The sequence below is a fragment of the Cheilinus undulatus genome, linkage group 8, assembly GCF_018320785.1.
Source record: "Cheilinus undulatus linkage group 8, ASM1832078v1, whole genome shotgun sequence".
NCBI lineage: Eukaryota > Metazoa > Chordata > Actinopteri > Labriformes > Labridae > Cheilinus > Cheilinus undulatus.
This window is the reverse complement of record NC_054872.1, coordinates 8,493,875-8,510,803: the sequence shown is the minus strand read 5'-3', so window position 1 is coordinate 8,510,803 and position 16,929 is coordinate 8,493,875. Positions and strand designations below refer to the sequence as shown.

Genomic DNA, 16,929 nt, shown 5'->3' with positions numbered 1-16,929 from the left:
AAACAGAGCCTGTGCAGTGTGTGGAAGAACCATACACAGCCACAACAGCCTGGCTCCTCCTCATGTTGGTCTCAAGCTGGTTCTACAAGTGTTCACTGGGAAGGTCAGGACTGTTGACGGGCCATTCAAACCTCTCCACACTGAAATTCTGGAGGTAGTCTCTGATAAACCCCACTCTGTGGCGGCGAGCGTTGTCATTTTTGAGGATAGTTTGGTCCCAGACTGTGGAGATATGGAATTACCAGTGGTTGCAAGAATCTCATCTCCATATCTCTCTGCATTGCTATTGCCTCCAACAATGACCAGCCTCAATTTTCCAGTGAGAGAACACCATCATACTGCTTCCACCAAAAGTTGTTACTCTGTAGGTGCAACAATCAGCATAGCATTCTCAGCGTCTTCTCCACATTTTAACCCTGTGATCCAACCAGTGATAATGTTGGCAGCTATTTTTAATTTTAGTTTTAGTCTTTCAATGAAATGAATTTTAGTTTTAGTTATATTTTAGTAATTTCTAACCTTTTTAGTTTTAGTCTAGTTTTAGTCGATGAAAACTCGAAAAATTTCAGTCTAGTATTAGTCCATAAAAAGTCCTTACATTTTAGTTTTTCCTTTTAGTCCAAGCATTTATTCTCTTGCCTAAATCTGGTACCAAATCATAGTAGTGTGGTCTCTGCTAAACCTGGGGTTCCTGCTTTCCACAGCTTAGAAGCAGAATAGATATGGATGCATTGTATTTTGACAGATTTACCCACAGTGGAGAAATATGGATTTTGAATGTCAGACAGAAACTAAATGACATTCTAGTCTACTTTTAGTCATCTTGATGAGAACTAACATTACTTTTTGTCTGTTTTAGTCATCACAGATCTATTTTTGTTAGTTTCAGTCTAGTTTTTGTCATGGAAAAAAAGTCTTTCGAGGAACATTTTTAGTCATAGTTTTAGTCGACGAAATTAACGCTGGCTCCACCCAATAAGCAGTCTGTACTCATGCTGGACATAACATTAAAATGTACTTAATAAGAAGTAAAAGTACTAGTTTCAAAATGTACTCAAAACAGGAAAATCACCCCAACAAACTAATCAGTTAAAGTTATTTGAGTAAATGTAAGTGGTTACTTTCCACCATTGAAGAGTTTAAAATAAACTTCTTTCCTCCTTCATTAACGTTTCTGCTATACATGAGTTGCCAGGTCTAGTATAAATAAGTAATTTATCTACGTATCAACAGAAAATAATAATAATGTGTAAAACATATTTATTTTTTCTACTTAATAATATGTTTATGTTCATATAATGTTTCCACTTGTATAATGTAAAACGCACGCATGCTTAGATATTACAGCTATTCTATCTTTTCAACAACACTAACTTCCTGCGCAGATTTTTAAAAACTACAGAAAAAACTTCTTCTTATCTTCATTTGGATGTTTGTTTATGTACTGACATGGACGTAATAAGTGACTCAGCTGATGAACATGTGGTCTGTAGGTTGAGATTAACACATAACTGGCAACCTCGGTCAGTGAGCGTGCATGCAGTATTGTGCCGGAGCAGCAGACTCCCCGCAGGGATTCCCAGGGTTACACAGACTGCTGTTTAGATGGCTCATAGAAAGGACTAACTTGGTAAGCGTCGCCGAAAACACTCAGCAATCACCCAGCGTGTGTCTCTGGACACTGTTCACGGCACCATGGAGCAAGAATTTGACGACATTGATTCATCCGGGAGATGGCAAAACCTTTACAATGTAAGTAGGGACACTGGGCCTCTCGTGTTTCTATGACGATTGGTTGCTAACTTACTTAGCGTTAGCCTGCTAATTTGATAGCTGGCTCGTAGACTCCTTTAGAAATATCTGGTCACTTTTTGAGTCTCTTTGAGATTCGGGTTGCCGTGTTAACGTGTAGATTTCATGATGTTGTGAGGTGAAAAATATGTGTCTTTACATTTAACAGAGGCTAGAGGGAAACTAACTGAGCAGTCCTCGCTAGTAGTCGCGGACTTCCGTAGCTAGAAAACGTGCAGCGGCAGAGTCCTCATAGTTGAGCTCAGTTTGCTAATACTGGCTGACGCTGGTAGACGTCAGCTGCAGTTTCTGAGAAGTCGGCAGTACTTCCAGAGAAAAGCGCGTGTGTTTGCTTCTAGTTGTCTAAAAGAAGGCAGCTTTTAGTTTATATTAGCTGTGGTCCGGGTTCTGTATACTGTCTGAAACAGCGAAGCAGATGGCTAAATGTAACTGTTGATGTTTTATAGTCATCACTAACTCTGATTTACAGTTTAGTCGAGTATTAAGCTTAGTTTAAAATACCAGGGAACTACGTAAAACAAGCAGAAAGGATGTTCTTCTGAATAGCACCGATTTTTTTTATGAGCTTTTGAAACAGGAGAAGTTGAGACCTAGTACAGATTATCCACTTACTAGTCAATCTAGTACTATCTCTAGTAGTTGGATTTTATTCATAAAAATCTTAAACATTAAGAGCACAGTGAATTTTACATTACTTCCAATTAAAGTTACAAAGCTATTTAGCCAGTTGTGTGATGGCTTTAGTGTGTGATTTTGTAGTCTAATATTTCACCCTAATTAATTAATCAAAGTTAGTTAAAAATTTTGACAGCCCTAATTTAAATCAAGGCAACAGTAGTTGATTCTACCATATATGATAGAAGTAGGCTTTTAAATAAAGACATCCAGGATAAAAACAAACTTCTTTTGATTGTATGTACTCTGTGACAACCATGTAACAGACAGATAAGATTTATCAACTGATATAGAAATACTAGGGCTGTCAAGATTAATTGCAATTAATTAAAGTCCACAATTGATACACTTTTTTTTAGTCAGGATTAATCACATGGTGAAAAATCCCCTTCAGCTTTCTTTATGTCCACCACTGCAGTGACTCCCAGCAGCCATAGTGATGTCAATCAATCAGTAAATTTTTGTTAATACATTGTTTTCAGTGTATGTGATATAAAATAAGTACACCATTGCTCCTTAATGTCTAACTTCATTTTATAAAACTTGCAGACAGCTCTCAGGACAAATCAAACAGCATCTGCATCTTTTTTTTATCAAACACTTAACTTTATACTGTTCCCTTTTTCTCAGTCAACCCATAACAAGTTCCTTTTTCTGTGGTAAAGTTCATTGTTCAATCTTAAATCTGACTATAAAAGCAGGTCTGTATCTATACAGGAAGTCATTACCCTTAGTTAAAGACAACAGAAAAATCTGACATGACAAAAAAATAATTTTGAATGCAAAATAGAGGAACTCTGTATAAAATATAAAGGATGTGATTGATTGCAATTAACTTCAGAAACTGAGATCACTTGCGATTGAAAATTTGTATTTTTTAACAGCCTTAATAGATGCTTTACACATCCTGAGGGAAATTCAAGACAGTGAGCTCTTCAGTGCACAAAGCAAAAAAGAGCCTGTTTTTACGTTAGCTTTTAAATTAATCTTAGTTCTCCACTGGTTAGCAGCAAAGTTAGAAAAAGGGAATAAAGATTACACAAATGACCGTAACTAAGTAGCTCTTTTGTATAGGCTACTCTTACTTTTTTTAAGTACATTTTGAAATCAGTGGTTTTAATATTATGTCTATTTTGGAACATGTATTGTACTTCATAGTAACTTTATTTGTATAGCACCTTTAAAAACAGAGATTTACAAAGTGTTTTGACAATAAGCAGAATCACAGATGAAGCATCATAAAACAAGAAAAGAACACAGTGAGAAAGACAAAACTCACACAACAGAAGAACCCATGAAAAAATCAGCCAGTTTTGTAACGTCAACAACATAATAATCCACTCATTACATTTTAAAAACCAAAAAAAAGAAAAAAAAAAAAGAAAAACTAACAATGAAAAGGAGGAGGTTGTAGATTTCTATCAACAACAAAGCTGGCCAGTAGTTTAGCTTTGAAAACACATCGCCATTTGCACATAGCAAGAGAATGATATCACATCCAAGAACAGCTCGATTATAAAGGTGTGACTTTACCTGAAAAACCTGGTTGGAGATTTATATTCTCTTGTTGTTTTTACCAATAAGGAATTATCATAATTTACTTTGCAGCTCCTCCATTGCTGCTCATTTCTCAGTTCTTTGACTAAAAGTTTAATGAAAAACTTTTTACTTATCTATTGTAGATTTATGAACCAGTGATTTTACTTTTACTTGAGTAAATTTTACCAAAGATAACTGTAAAGAGAACAGGGAGTTTTCTACAGCACCTAAACCTCTACTTGAGTAAAATAGTCTTGACACTTTTTCCACCTCTGGTTGGCAGTTTGGTTCACTGAGTCAGACACTGAAAGTGGTAGAGATAGCACAATAATTTTTTTCCTCCATTAAAAAAATAAGGCAGCTGTAATATAAATTTAAAATTTCAGTCCTTACAGTCTTTGAACACTGATCATTTTAATTGCAGTTGCATTTTTTTGGATTTGATGAAAAATGTCACATATCAAACCTTCAAACATCGAGTCAAATGTATTTTCTATTTATTGCAAAAATTCACAGTGTGCTGCAAATGGTGCCATTATGTGAAGAATAAAAATAACAAAGCTGATTTTCTGTCTCTTTCACGTCACGAAAATTAAAAGGAAAAAGAAACACTGGGTCCATCCATCCTCACAGAGACCTACGTATGGGTTATGATTTGCTCAAGCTCATGTGTCACATCGCTGTGCAGAACTGAAGAGGCTGAGTGCAATTCAATTCAGTCTCTGTGTTATGTGACTTAGAGCACAAATTTTGGCCTTTATCTATTTTGCTCAATGGTTGGTATCCACAGAATACATGGGCAAAGCTCAGTGTCTAAAGTGAAGTTTAACTGTGAGGGAGAGCGAAAGAAAGGGAGATTCTACTAGTGCAGTAAATACTCAGTCAGCCTTTAAATGACTTGGGCAGATGCTAAAAAAAGCAATGATGGACAAAGTTTCATAGTCAGGGTGCAAACATAATTTTCACAACAAAAAAATTACTGTTTTTTTAAGCTTGCGGCAATTTCAGACAAACAGACTTGATGTGTAAAGGCCTTTGGAGCCCATTTAGGCTACGTTCACACTGCACTTAAAAAGTGACCTGAATCCGATTTTTTTTCAGACAGTGTGAACAGCGCAAGTCACATTGAATCTGACCGTTTTGACCATTTCGTATGTGGTTCTCAATCAGATAAGCCACATATCTGATCTTTTGGAAGTTGACTGCAGTGTGAACAGGCAAACAAAAAAAAATCAGAATTGAGCATTAAGGCCTGCAGTGTGAACGTAGCCTTAGTTAAGGAATGAGGATGCAAAAGGACAGAATTACACATTTTTTGCAGAGGTATGTCTGTTGGTTCTGCTTACAACTTCACAAAATTAATCCTTCACCTTGTAGAGTGAAGCATGATAGTGCATTCGTATATTCTGTGGATACATGATGCAGATAGAACTTTTCATGTCTGCCACTGCACTAATTGATGATAATAGTAATTAATAAACCATTGTCTGGGAACACCAATATTACACCGATTACATTGTGCATCCCTATTTTCATTTTTGATGGAAAAATAAATAGTTTGAACTAAGGCTTCATACAAGGAACTCAGTCACTAGACTCATAATTTCACTGAGAACTGAAGACTTTCAGGGTAAATACAATAGTCTGAAAGGTGGGATTGTTTTCTCCATGTGTACTAAAATGTACTAACTCCCCTGGTATCTGTAGAAGCTTAGTTTTGTACTTTGGTTGCCTTTATTTACTCTCCGTTGATCTATCTCTTAAAAAGAAAAAGATAAACCTGTTCAGCTGAGGCTTGGAGTCTCTATGGCCGCACCCACAGGCACTAAGAAAGCTATGTGTTGGATTAACAAGAGAACATGACCGCAATATGTCTAATGACAATCAGACTAATGCAATGCTGACATGCCAGCTGTAGATGACAATTAAAATAAACTGAACACAAATGACATAGCATTAAAGACAGTGTGTCAGCATCCATGACATGCTAACCCCTCCATAGATTGATGAAGCATTTCTGATTCTAATATCTCACTCTGTGTCCTCATTTGCTAAATACGTGACTCTGTGCTTTTCTTTGTGTCTACAATAGGAGATTCGCAACCAAGCCAGTGAATATCCCTACAAAGTGGCAAAACTTCCCGTGAATCGGAATTTGAACCGCTACAGAGATGTCAGCCCATGTGAGTCTTATGTGAAAAAGGATACTAGTAAAAGATGTGATTTCTATTGAAGTCTTTATGTTTCTCTAATTTCCTCATGATCTTTTTTGTTTCAGATGATCACAGTCGTGTAAAACTTGAAAACTCTGAAAATGACTACATCAATGCAAGTTTAGTCATGGTGGAAGAAGCCCAAAGAGATTACATTCTTTCTCAGGTATGGTTTGGTGCAACATTTATGTATCTGGCCTCATTCACAAACAGTTCTTAAGAAGACATTTATTCCAGAAACATACTAACACAGTTTTAAGGAGGTTCTGATGTTTACCAAAATTTCTCTTTTGTGCATTGTTCTTAGTGAAGAACAACATCTATGAACAGTTGAGAGCAGTCTCAGGCAGAGAGTAGTTGTAAAGTTTTCAATGAGTGATGCCTCGATCCTGAAAATAAAGGCCGATGCCATGAAAAGAGATCAGAGTTTGTCCAACAGATGACCTCTTCTGCTCAATTAAAAAAAAAAAAACTTCTTTGAATCAGCAGCTAGGTATGCTAAATAGCTGCATTGGTTGATTTGACTTAACAGATACAACACCGGCTTCTGACATCTGTTCATGCCACGTTGTTTGTGGATGGCCGATGTTTGTCAACCGTCTATATCTGCTGTTATTGAAGTTTGAAGCTTATGTGTCGGTGCATCCACAGATTCCTACCAATCATACTAATTTTGGAAAAACTTAAGTTATGACTAGTTTCGCTCTTTTGATTCTGGTTAATTTCCCTCCAGATTGAACTCTAGTTCATCTAGTTTGTGCTCCTTTCCGATTATAGTGTGATGTACACGTTTTCTGATGATGCACTCTCTGAGCTATTCATATAATCAGATGAATCTTTTTATAGAATATATTAGTTTCTATTACTGATGCTGCTGAATATCATGTCCCTAAAGGTGCCATATGTAGAGTTTATGCCCTGAAAAGTCTACACTAATTAAAAACTGGCTACTCATGTGTTTAATGTTTTTAACTGAGTACGTGTATTACCTCAAATATTTACAAAATTTTCAAAGTGGGACAAATCCTTAATTTTTAAAGTTGTAATGGGACATGTCACTGTGGTCACTACAACAGAGTTGCTGTGACAGACACTACTTGGCTATAATCACTGGGGTAATGCCAAAGACTGCTTCATACAGAAGCATGAACTACTACTGGAAGCTGCAGGTCTGTTGTTGCGTCTTATTCATATTTTATACTGCATACTTGTGAAGGACCATAATTATTTTTTGCCATCAGGTGTGCGTCCTGTCTCCCACGCTCCCCACATAACTCCATTAAGATATTTGTGAATTAGGCCTGTTGACTCTGAATGTATGTTGATATGTGTGGATTATTTGAAGTGTATGTGCAGGAAATCATTTTGATGTTTTGTGGACTTTTTGATAATAACAGTTCTCTAAGCATGGAAAAATGCCAGATCTATTGGCTTATTTATTATTTGCTCTTGCAGATTTGTCTGGACAACCTCCCAGTCAAACTGATTCAGTCTGTTTGGTTTTGAGCTAATTAAGGGCCCGTGTCCACAGCCAGTGTTTTTAACTCTGGCAATGCTCAAAACAGCTGTCTTCCTCTGTAGAATCCTTGAAACAATCTGCTTCATATTTCTGTATTTCAAAGAAATACAGAGGAAAAAAGGCGGGTCAGATCTGATTCTTTTCTGCAATAATCATAAGTTTAGCCATTGACAAGAGCAGTGTTGTTCTCTAGCTGAACTGTTTTCAATTGAAAGCACTCAGAGTGACAAAAACAGACCCCAGTTTAAGTCAGTTTAGTAACAGAACTGAACGATTCGGGAAAATAATCTAAATGCAATTTTTCTCCTAATATTGCAATTGCGATTTGATATGCGATTATTCCTCATCGTATGTATTTTACAACGAACACAAGCAATGAATTATTCTATATTATAAAGACAATATTAGAAAAACTAGGGCTGAATAATCTAACAGTATCTAACTGTGATGATTTTGACTTGAATTGTAAATTGGATATGAATTACTGTATTGAAGGGAAGGATACTTTTTGTGTCATTCTCATATTTAATCAGAAAAATGTACAAATAAAGAAAGTAGGACTTTTTGTTGGCTATTCAAAAAATAGATCTTGAATGATTGCATGATGTGTAATGCATAACATCTCTGCTGCAAAAAGTTTTAAACTGGTATTTTGACGCAAATTTCAGGTTATAGAAATATTGCAACTTCTGCAATTTGAAAATTGCATTTTTAATCTAATTTTCCATTAATTGCCCAGCCCTATTTAATAAAATGCTGCACTTAGTTGAGCCCCTTTTAAAATTATGAATTAAGATGACTTTTGCTGTCGGACAGTTACCACATTGAGTACACAATGTTTTTTTCTATCAGTTCAGCAAGTGAGGAACAGTGGCTTCATGTTTGCCCCGTCTGCATCATCTGAGACTCAGATATCCCATAATTGGTACATAACATTTTGGTTTGTTGTACAGCCCTAATTCGGTCAAATAACATCCCTTTTGTGTGTAATTTGGCAGTTGTAGGGATGCCAGTTGTTCATCTTTTAAGATTGTCATCTTTTGACTGATGTGACTTGGGATTTATTCAAATTTTAAAGTGTGTCTTTACAGAAAAAAACATTTGAAAATGACTGACCTAACAAACTGGATGTTTGTTCACATTCAGTATAAATGGTCAGTTTGTGCCTCTAATTCCTGTCGCTAATTTGAAAAACAGTCTTCATGTGTTTATTTTGTTCCTTTTGTTTCTTCAGGGGCCTTTGAGGAATACCTGTGGTCATTTCTGGCTGATGATTTGGGAGCAGTGTTCCAAAGCAGTTATAATGCTCAACAGAGTAATTGAAAAGGGATCTGTAAGTACACTTCAGCCACCGCCAACTCTGATTTCTTAAAACTCACCTTTTCAAGTATAACACACTGGGGTGAAACTGGTTTATGGCAAAGCTTGTCCACACACAAGATCTCACACCAACTCATGTGGCCAAACGGGACTTCAGAGAAAAAAAAAACATAGAGGATGATCAAAATCCTCTGCTGGCTGTCCTGGCAAAAAAAAAAAAATCATTTGTGACCAACATTAACTTGGGACAACTGGACAGGTTCTGATACTTTTGCCTGTAACTGCGGCAGGGGCCCTATTTAAAAACTGATATCCAAAAATCTATTGGCAGCACTTAAATCTGCATCATTGTTTAGTATTAATGGTTTCTTTGTATGAGTTTCTTATAAATAAATCAAATGACATCACATTGCAGCTAATGTGATGTTCTTTGTTCAATACCACGAGAAAGACTGTAGTGGACATGTTCCTTCCTCAGTACCGTAGAACTGGAACTTATCAGAGACCGATAAACATGAGCTCTGCAGCTGAAAAAGACTGAGTGTCCATCCAGTAAACCCTGGTGTCAAGTTGAGCCTTTCATTAAACAGCATTGGTTCCATGTCCCAAAAGGCAGGAAGCAACAGGATACTTAATCCAAACGATCCCTGGAGATGGGGTTAACAATTGAGCCACTAGATGATGCTATGAACGCAGACACAATGTGTTTGATTTAGCAACTTATGTAGCACGGTGAATTTTTGTGTGTTTCGTTGAACCGACTGGAATTAAAAAAATGATCCAGCATCAAAAGTTTAACATTTGTTTTGCTTTTGGTCAGAAAATAGATGTATTTTTAGGTTTTATATCTACTGTGGAAAAATAGTCTATATAAATGTTATTTACTTGTTCAGTATTTTGCGACAAAAATTATAATTATTTCCCTTGTTCTAACTATCTTCTATTTTTCCTCACACATCTAAAATAGAATAATTTCCCCTTATCTTCAATTCTTTTTTTGCCAGTATATAAACCGTTATGTCTTTTATATCACGGGATCTCTCAAGACATGATTTAGAAATGTAGGGACTTAACAGAGTCTCCTGAGAGTTGTAGGTTAACGCAGGTTTAGGCTTTGTGGAAATGAGTCATATGTTGTCCAGTACCACAGAAGTGTTGTGTACATAACTCATGCATTAACAGTGTAAGCCATTTCTTGCTAAGACAGATTCTGTTGATTCATTTTCTTTGGAATAAATTCTGCAACAGTGGACGGTCATTAGGTTCAATCAGTGTTCATTATTCTGCAAGCATTCTATAGAATTTCTGTTTCACTATGTAGCTCTAAGAAAATTTTGTCTCAACAGGAAAAGTGTGCACAGTACTGGCCCACCACAGAAGAGCTACAGATGTCTTTCACGGACACAGGGTTTGTTGTCAGGCTACTTTCTGAGGAGGACCAATCCTATTACACAATCCGAGTCCTAGAACTGCAAAACACAATGGTGAGCGTGAGAGGCAGATTATTAGATAATCACTTTCTTTTTTTCAAATGCTAAGTGGTGAAATTTCAGAGATGCTACTTTGCGAGATTAAAACTTCAATGTGGTTGGCAATTCTGTATGTAAGAATATGTTTTTTAACATGCCTTATTTTATCAGAACTCTGCTTAAAAAATGATTTGTTTATAGCTTATATTACATGTCTTCTGTTACAGACAAAGGAATCTAGGGAGATCTACCACTTTCACTACACCACATGGCCTGACTTTGGTGTCCCAGAATCCCCCGCCTCTTTCCTAAAATTTCTCTTCAAAGTGCGAGAGTCAGGATCACTAGACCCAGAACATGGGCCCTCTGTGGTGCACTGCAGTGCTGGGATTGGACGTTCTGGGACCTTTGCCCTGGTGGACACCTGCCTGATCCTGGTGAGAAAAAGGGAATTACCCTAGATATGTGGAAACAGAAAGGGCCACGTCTCCCAAGGTTGACAACAAAGGGTTAAACTGTTTCTCAAGAGTTTCAAGTTATGGCAAGAGAGCTAGGTGAGATTTTAAGATTATACTTGCCTAGTAACAGAGTAAAAGGGAGAGGTTGTGACATGTTGTTGAATTTTTAGGCAAAGTTTAATACCTTGGAAATAGGAAAATGGAAATACTTGAGGGTTTTTTTTTTTTGCCTTTTTAAATTTGAAGAGGATGTTCAAGTACAACAAGATTCAGAGTGAAAGGCACAGTTTTGATTCCCTATTAATCATCTAAAAAGCAGGCTGTGTCCTATACACCATTGCAACTGATATACGTGTACAAAATGCTAAGGCATACACCAGCATGGTCGTAAATACAGCTGCTACCATCACTCTGTACACAGGACTTGACAAGATTGGAAAACTGACCCATTTTTTTGCAAGCAACTGCTTTGCTGTGCAAAATATGCAGACATACATTGAGATTGGCTGACTGGGCCACTTTTAAAACAGCTTTTCTCCCTAATTATCCTGCTTTTAAAGAAAACAGCTGTACTGTTGAAGAGGGCAGTCAGCTTTAACAATATTAAAATATTAGCCTGTGATAACCCATCTGAATGGGTCACTGTATTTAGGATAGACATGCTTTGATGCTTTAATAAACAGGTTAATCTGTTTTGCAGATGGCCAAGAGAAAAAACCCGTCATCAGTGGACATACAGAAGGTTCTTCTAGACATGAGGGAATACCGCATGGGTCTGATCCAGACCCCAGACCAGCTCCGCTTCTCCTATATGGCTGTCATTGAGGGAGCCAAGCTCATCCTGACAGACAACTCAGCAGCACAGGTAGTTTGTTCACAATGCTGTGAAGAATGTGCAGCACTGATTTACTCTGTTTTTGGTTGACTCATGTGACAGTGGGACTTTTTTTTTTTGCGATCAAATTTTTATTAACATTTTCAAAGATATGCAGTTCACTGTAGAAACAATTATATATTACACGTCAAGGCATATCAAATTAAAATAAAGCAAAAAAGGACAAACAAAAAAAAAAAGAGATTACAAATGGCAACGTCCCCCCTCCCTAGATAGATCTCCATGAGATATAATAAAACATAATATGATAACAATGATAAATAGCGATGATAAATGGTATAATAGTAATAATAACAATAATAATAGTAATTATTAATAATACCAGGTTCCAGGCAGTTTTCTGTTCTACCATTTGTACAACTAAGTCCCCCCACTTGTGTCCAGTGGGACTTTGATGTCTGAGACTGATCAGGTGACTGCTAGTGTCCATATGTATCTGATAAGAGGACAGGCTTTTACTGAAACCATAACACAGACACTCTGACAGCCTCCAGCTCTCATCTTTACTTTAAATCTCAAGCTGAAGATTTTTATGGACCCTGTGTTGGACTTTGACTTAATTGATTCTATCACAATTCTTGTCATTCTAAATTTTTAAACTAATTTCTAAGTTACTGACCATTATTTACCATACGTTTTAATGCATAAATATTGACTTAATTAGTCAAGTATGTTTTTTTTAATTTGTTTTTGTCTTCAGCAACAACCTGTTGGTCAGTGCTTAAAATATGTAAGAAAGAGCATAGAAATGATCAAACTGCAGTAAAAATTTGGAATGCCAATGCTAAAATGTATAGACCCCACACTTAAGTTTTAAAGCCATCTGTTAAATGAGTATAGATTGTTGCAAATAAAAATGAATATTGCAGGTGAAGTTGACTTGCTGGCACTGCATCTATGTATTTGAAGATTTGTAAGATTTTTCTTTCCTGTTTTACATCCGTGATGTTTTGTGGGGGACACTAACTACATTTCTGACATCTCAGATTTTTTTCAAATTGCCTAGCTGTCAACTAAATATACATGAACACAAAGGTGTGACGACCATTAGTACATTTTCTGATTCACTGGTTTTGTGGGACTTAATTCTGAAATGAACTCACTTTTCCTTTTGTTATGTATTTGTATTTGTCGCCTGTAGCTAAACAAACAGAGGGTGATGTCAACTGATGACCTGGAGCCAGATCTGCCCCCTCCACCACCTCCCCCAAGACCTCACTTCAATGATAACAGACCCAACGGTCAGCCAGGACCCTGTCTGGACCCTGAACCTGCCTCAGGAGACCACCTACCTGCAGGAGATTCAGACAGCCAAGACCACAGCATTGCAGATAGTTCTGGACAGTAAGTGACAGCTGAAGACTCATTTTAATGTCCTTTCAGTCTCTATTGCTTATGACTATAGCCCTATTCACACAGGAGAAGTATGAATGAGGGACCTATTTGTAATAATCATGCAGGACGTCTGTATTGACCAAGTCTGTAGTTTCATTGTAAAAATTCCAGGACAAATAACCTATTACCACAGGAAATACTAATCCAGTGCTAAGTGGCATCTCTATGATTAGGGCAGTAATTTTGTTCTTCTTTACACTCCATGCGGCTTTTTCTGCTTCTTTTTCTGAATTTGAAAAATAATAGAAGCTGCATCGGAGACTGTCAACAAAGTTTTGACACATATATGTTATTTGAAGTTCTTTTCTTTAAGTTAATTTCAGCTTATGTTCAAAAATGACTCTATTTTATTTATTTGAAATCAACTATCTAAATCTTTTTTTTTACACCACTGCTCTCTTAATACACACAGAGCTTCTGCTCTTCCTCCAATCACTTCACTTTCCAAGTGCCTCATCTTGTATCAGTCTTATTTAGCCGTCGATTCATACGTTACACAATTTATGTTTACTATGTTATGTATGCCTCATTGTTCAGTGATTAGGCTCCGAAGGCTGATCTGCAGGAGGAGGGTGTAACAATCCCAGCATCAGCTGCACAATAACATCCACAGCATCAGCTGCACAAAAGCTGTTAAAAATGGCAGTAGATGTTCATATTTAACATGAGGCGTCTTGCTTCTATTATACATTAATAGGAGGGATGCTCAACTTTCTTCTGCTTCCTCTTCTCTGTCTGATCTGCTGCAGATACACAGAGGTCACAGATGCAAGCTCGATTGTAATAGAAGAGTTTTGGGAGATTTTACACTAGTTTATTGGTCATGGACAGCTTGCTACAGAGCTAAACATGTATTTAATGTATGGAAAGTCTTCATTACTAAAATCTTTTTTAGTCTTCTACTACTACTACTTCTTTCAGCTATTACGGTCACAGGTTCTTTACCATTAGAATGCTGGCATACACCTCTAGTATGCAAAGGAGCCAAGTTGGCTCACCAAAAGCCAGATCCTCTCGATATATTTACATGCACAGTTCAGTCAAAAGTTTTAGCTTATGCCATTTAACGGATTACTGTCCTTGTCTTGGTACACTAGCACTAAGGGGGTGTTAGTAATTGAAGTACTGTATGTCTAACTTAGCTAAGAGCTTCTTGGACTTTAGGTTGACCATGCTGAAAGTTAGAAGTTACAACTCAGCTGAATGTAAAATAACAAAATATGAAAAATTTTATAGTGCTTTACATTTTGTGCCAAACTGACTTTTTTTTTTCCCCCCAGTGTCAGGAAACGGCACCGTGAGGAGAGGATCGCCAGCACCACACAGAAGGTCCTGCAGATGAAACAGAGACTGAACGACTCAGAGAGGAAACGGGAGAAGTGGCTGTACTGGAGACCCATCCTTCTCAATGTGGGTGCAGGGGCAGCTCTGGCAGTGGGCCTGCTGGTGTGCTGGATTTACTCCCAGTGAAACATTTGTGGTCACTCTTAACTGACTCATATTTTGCACCAGTACCTGGGATTAGGTACTTCTCTAGGTAGATTTAGAAGGTAATATGTGCATAACTGAGGGTATTTATTTCTTAAGGTCAAAATGTGGGAGCGCTGGATCAAATGATTGTGTGTGTATATTTTTCATGTAAGATCTTAACAAATATAGTAACATCTCAGGATCTTGGTGCCAGCACGATGATTTAATTTCCTTTTCTTCTTGTCAATGTTGATGAATGTACTGTATCATTGCAAATTGCTTTGAAAGAAACTTACTAAAGTTGCAGTACAAAGCAAATAGACATATATATTTTGACAGGTTTGTTTTGCATTCTTTATTTTAAATGGTCAGGTGTGTCGATCATCATTGGATTTTTTTTTTATTTACATTTCAACAAACTTGTGTTGACTTTACAGCCTACCTTTGACAAGTAGGAAGACTTTAAAATCTAAGAGTCAGCTATGGCATTTTTTTTTTATTTTCACCAGTAATGAAACTTGCATTTCATGCATGTATTTAGACGTTTTCCTGAGCATCACTTGTTCTTCCGTTGACATTAAGCAGGGCATCCCAGTATGGCCAGATATATATTTTTGTGACTGGTAACTTCAAGGGGAGCCGCCTTGCTGGTGTTTTAAACTTCGCTAGAATGTTAACCTTTTATTGTCTCTTCAAAGAGCATGACATTTTCCATAGGTTTTTGTTTTTACAATTTGTCTGGTCCCTCACCACATAGAACGTGTATTAACCCACTGGATGGGTTTGTTTGTGTGTTTAGATTTTCCCACTGTTTTTAAGGAAACCAAAGCAAAGCTGTCTAACTTTCAGAAGATTGCAGCCAAGCAAGCTGGTAAATGAAAAACCTAATGCTCCCAATATGTGGAATGTGATTTCCATTGGGTATAACAAAAATCTGCATTACAAAGGTATGGCGCCGTAGTTTGCCCTGTGTGTGAATTCTTCATTTGAACCTACAGAATCAAGGAAATGGTTTTCAGTTGACTGGGACCAGTCTAAAACTGTAAAAGTGCAATGTAGAAGTTGGAGCAGAGCACTTTGGAGAAATTCCACTTAGGATAGTGATAGCCTACTTGTAAATTTATCTGTTTGTTAGCTGGTTGAGATAGCTCTTTATGTGCCTTGAAGTGAGTTAAGTGGAAATATGTGTGCTCCAAGGTTTGCCAGCATGATCAGTTCAGATGAAAGCTCACCTAAGCCGCTGTTTCTTATGAAACATGAGTAACGGCGTAGAAAGTTCTGTTGCAACTGGAGGTGGATGTGTCATTAACATCCTTGAATGGGTGGGGAGATGATTGGCTAGATACCACTCTTTGACACTGCTTTTTCTCAGATCTTATTTAACCCAGAAGAGAAACAGTTAAACATAACATTCCATTCATTCTTGTTTTTCACGTAAGACTTCAGGGGAGTTTTGTTATGTACACTGTTAAACTGCAGTGAAAACATGACATATGGTGTTTAAAAAAAGACAACAAAACAAAAACTACTTCATGAAATAAAACATTCATCTTTTTTTTACCAACCTTGTTCTGCTTGTGTTTTTTTTTCTGCTCAATTCTATGAAAAGCAGCTTTATGGAGTCTGCCCACAGCTTTTCCCATCCTTGCTCTGCTGTGTTGTAGTCATAATTTCATTCTGACCATGAGCTAAATCAATGCAGCCAGACTGGAGGCCTCTGAACGTGGATTCCAGGAATTGATTCAATATTTCAAGAAGAGGCCTTGCTCATATTGACTGCTTTAGTAATTTCATTTTCTCTTGTCTGTGGGATGACATTGGCGTGTGAGGGTGAGGCAGTTCTGAATCTATAGATCTTTAGCTATCTATTTAAAGAGACTTTTTCTGTTTTTATAAAATTAAATAAATCATACTTTTATGCTTAAAATATCTTTAAAACTGGTTAAATTAATGAATAAGTTAAAATAACACCTAGCTATCCAGCAATCTCCACCTGACACTATCGACACCGAACACTTTCAGCAGAAACTACAAGTTGGACTACAAAAGGGTCCATCGATGGCTGTCGCAGAAAATGAATGAATGAGGCAACCATAAAAGTTCCTGATTGAAAACAAAATCTCTCTCAAATTAAAAAAAAATGTATGAATGGTAACAACTACCG

The 16,929-nt window shown here is 37.0% G+C and overlaps 1 protein-coding gene across 1 annotated transcript; it reads left to right on the top strand.

Annotated features, from left to right (window-relative positions):
* Positions 1 to 1,541: 1,541 nt before the first annotated feature.
* ptpn2a (protein tyrosine phosphatase non-receptor type 2a) lies at positions 1,542 to 16,315 on the top strand. Its single transcript, XM_041794129.1, has 9 exons — positions 1,542 to 1,752; positions 6,119 to 6,209; positions 6,305 to 6,405; positions 8,993 to 9,091; positions 10,425 to 10,562; positions 10,775 to 10,984; positions 11,706 to 11,870; positions 13,042 to 13,244; positions 14,576 to 16,315. Exons 1-9 carry the CDS (start codon positions 1,696 to 1,698, stop codon positions 14,763 to 14,765), a joined length of 1,254 nt encoding a protein of 417 aa, XP_041650063.1. The 5' UTR covers positions 1,542 to 1,695; the 3' UTR covers positions 14,766 to 16,315.
* The last annotated feature ends 614 nt before the right edge of the window (positions 16,316 to 16,929 follow it).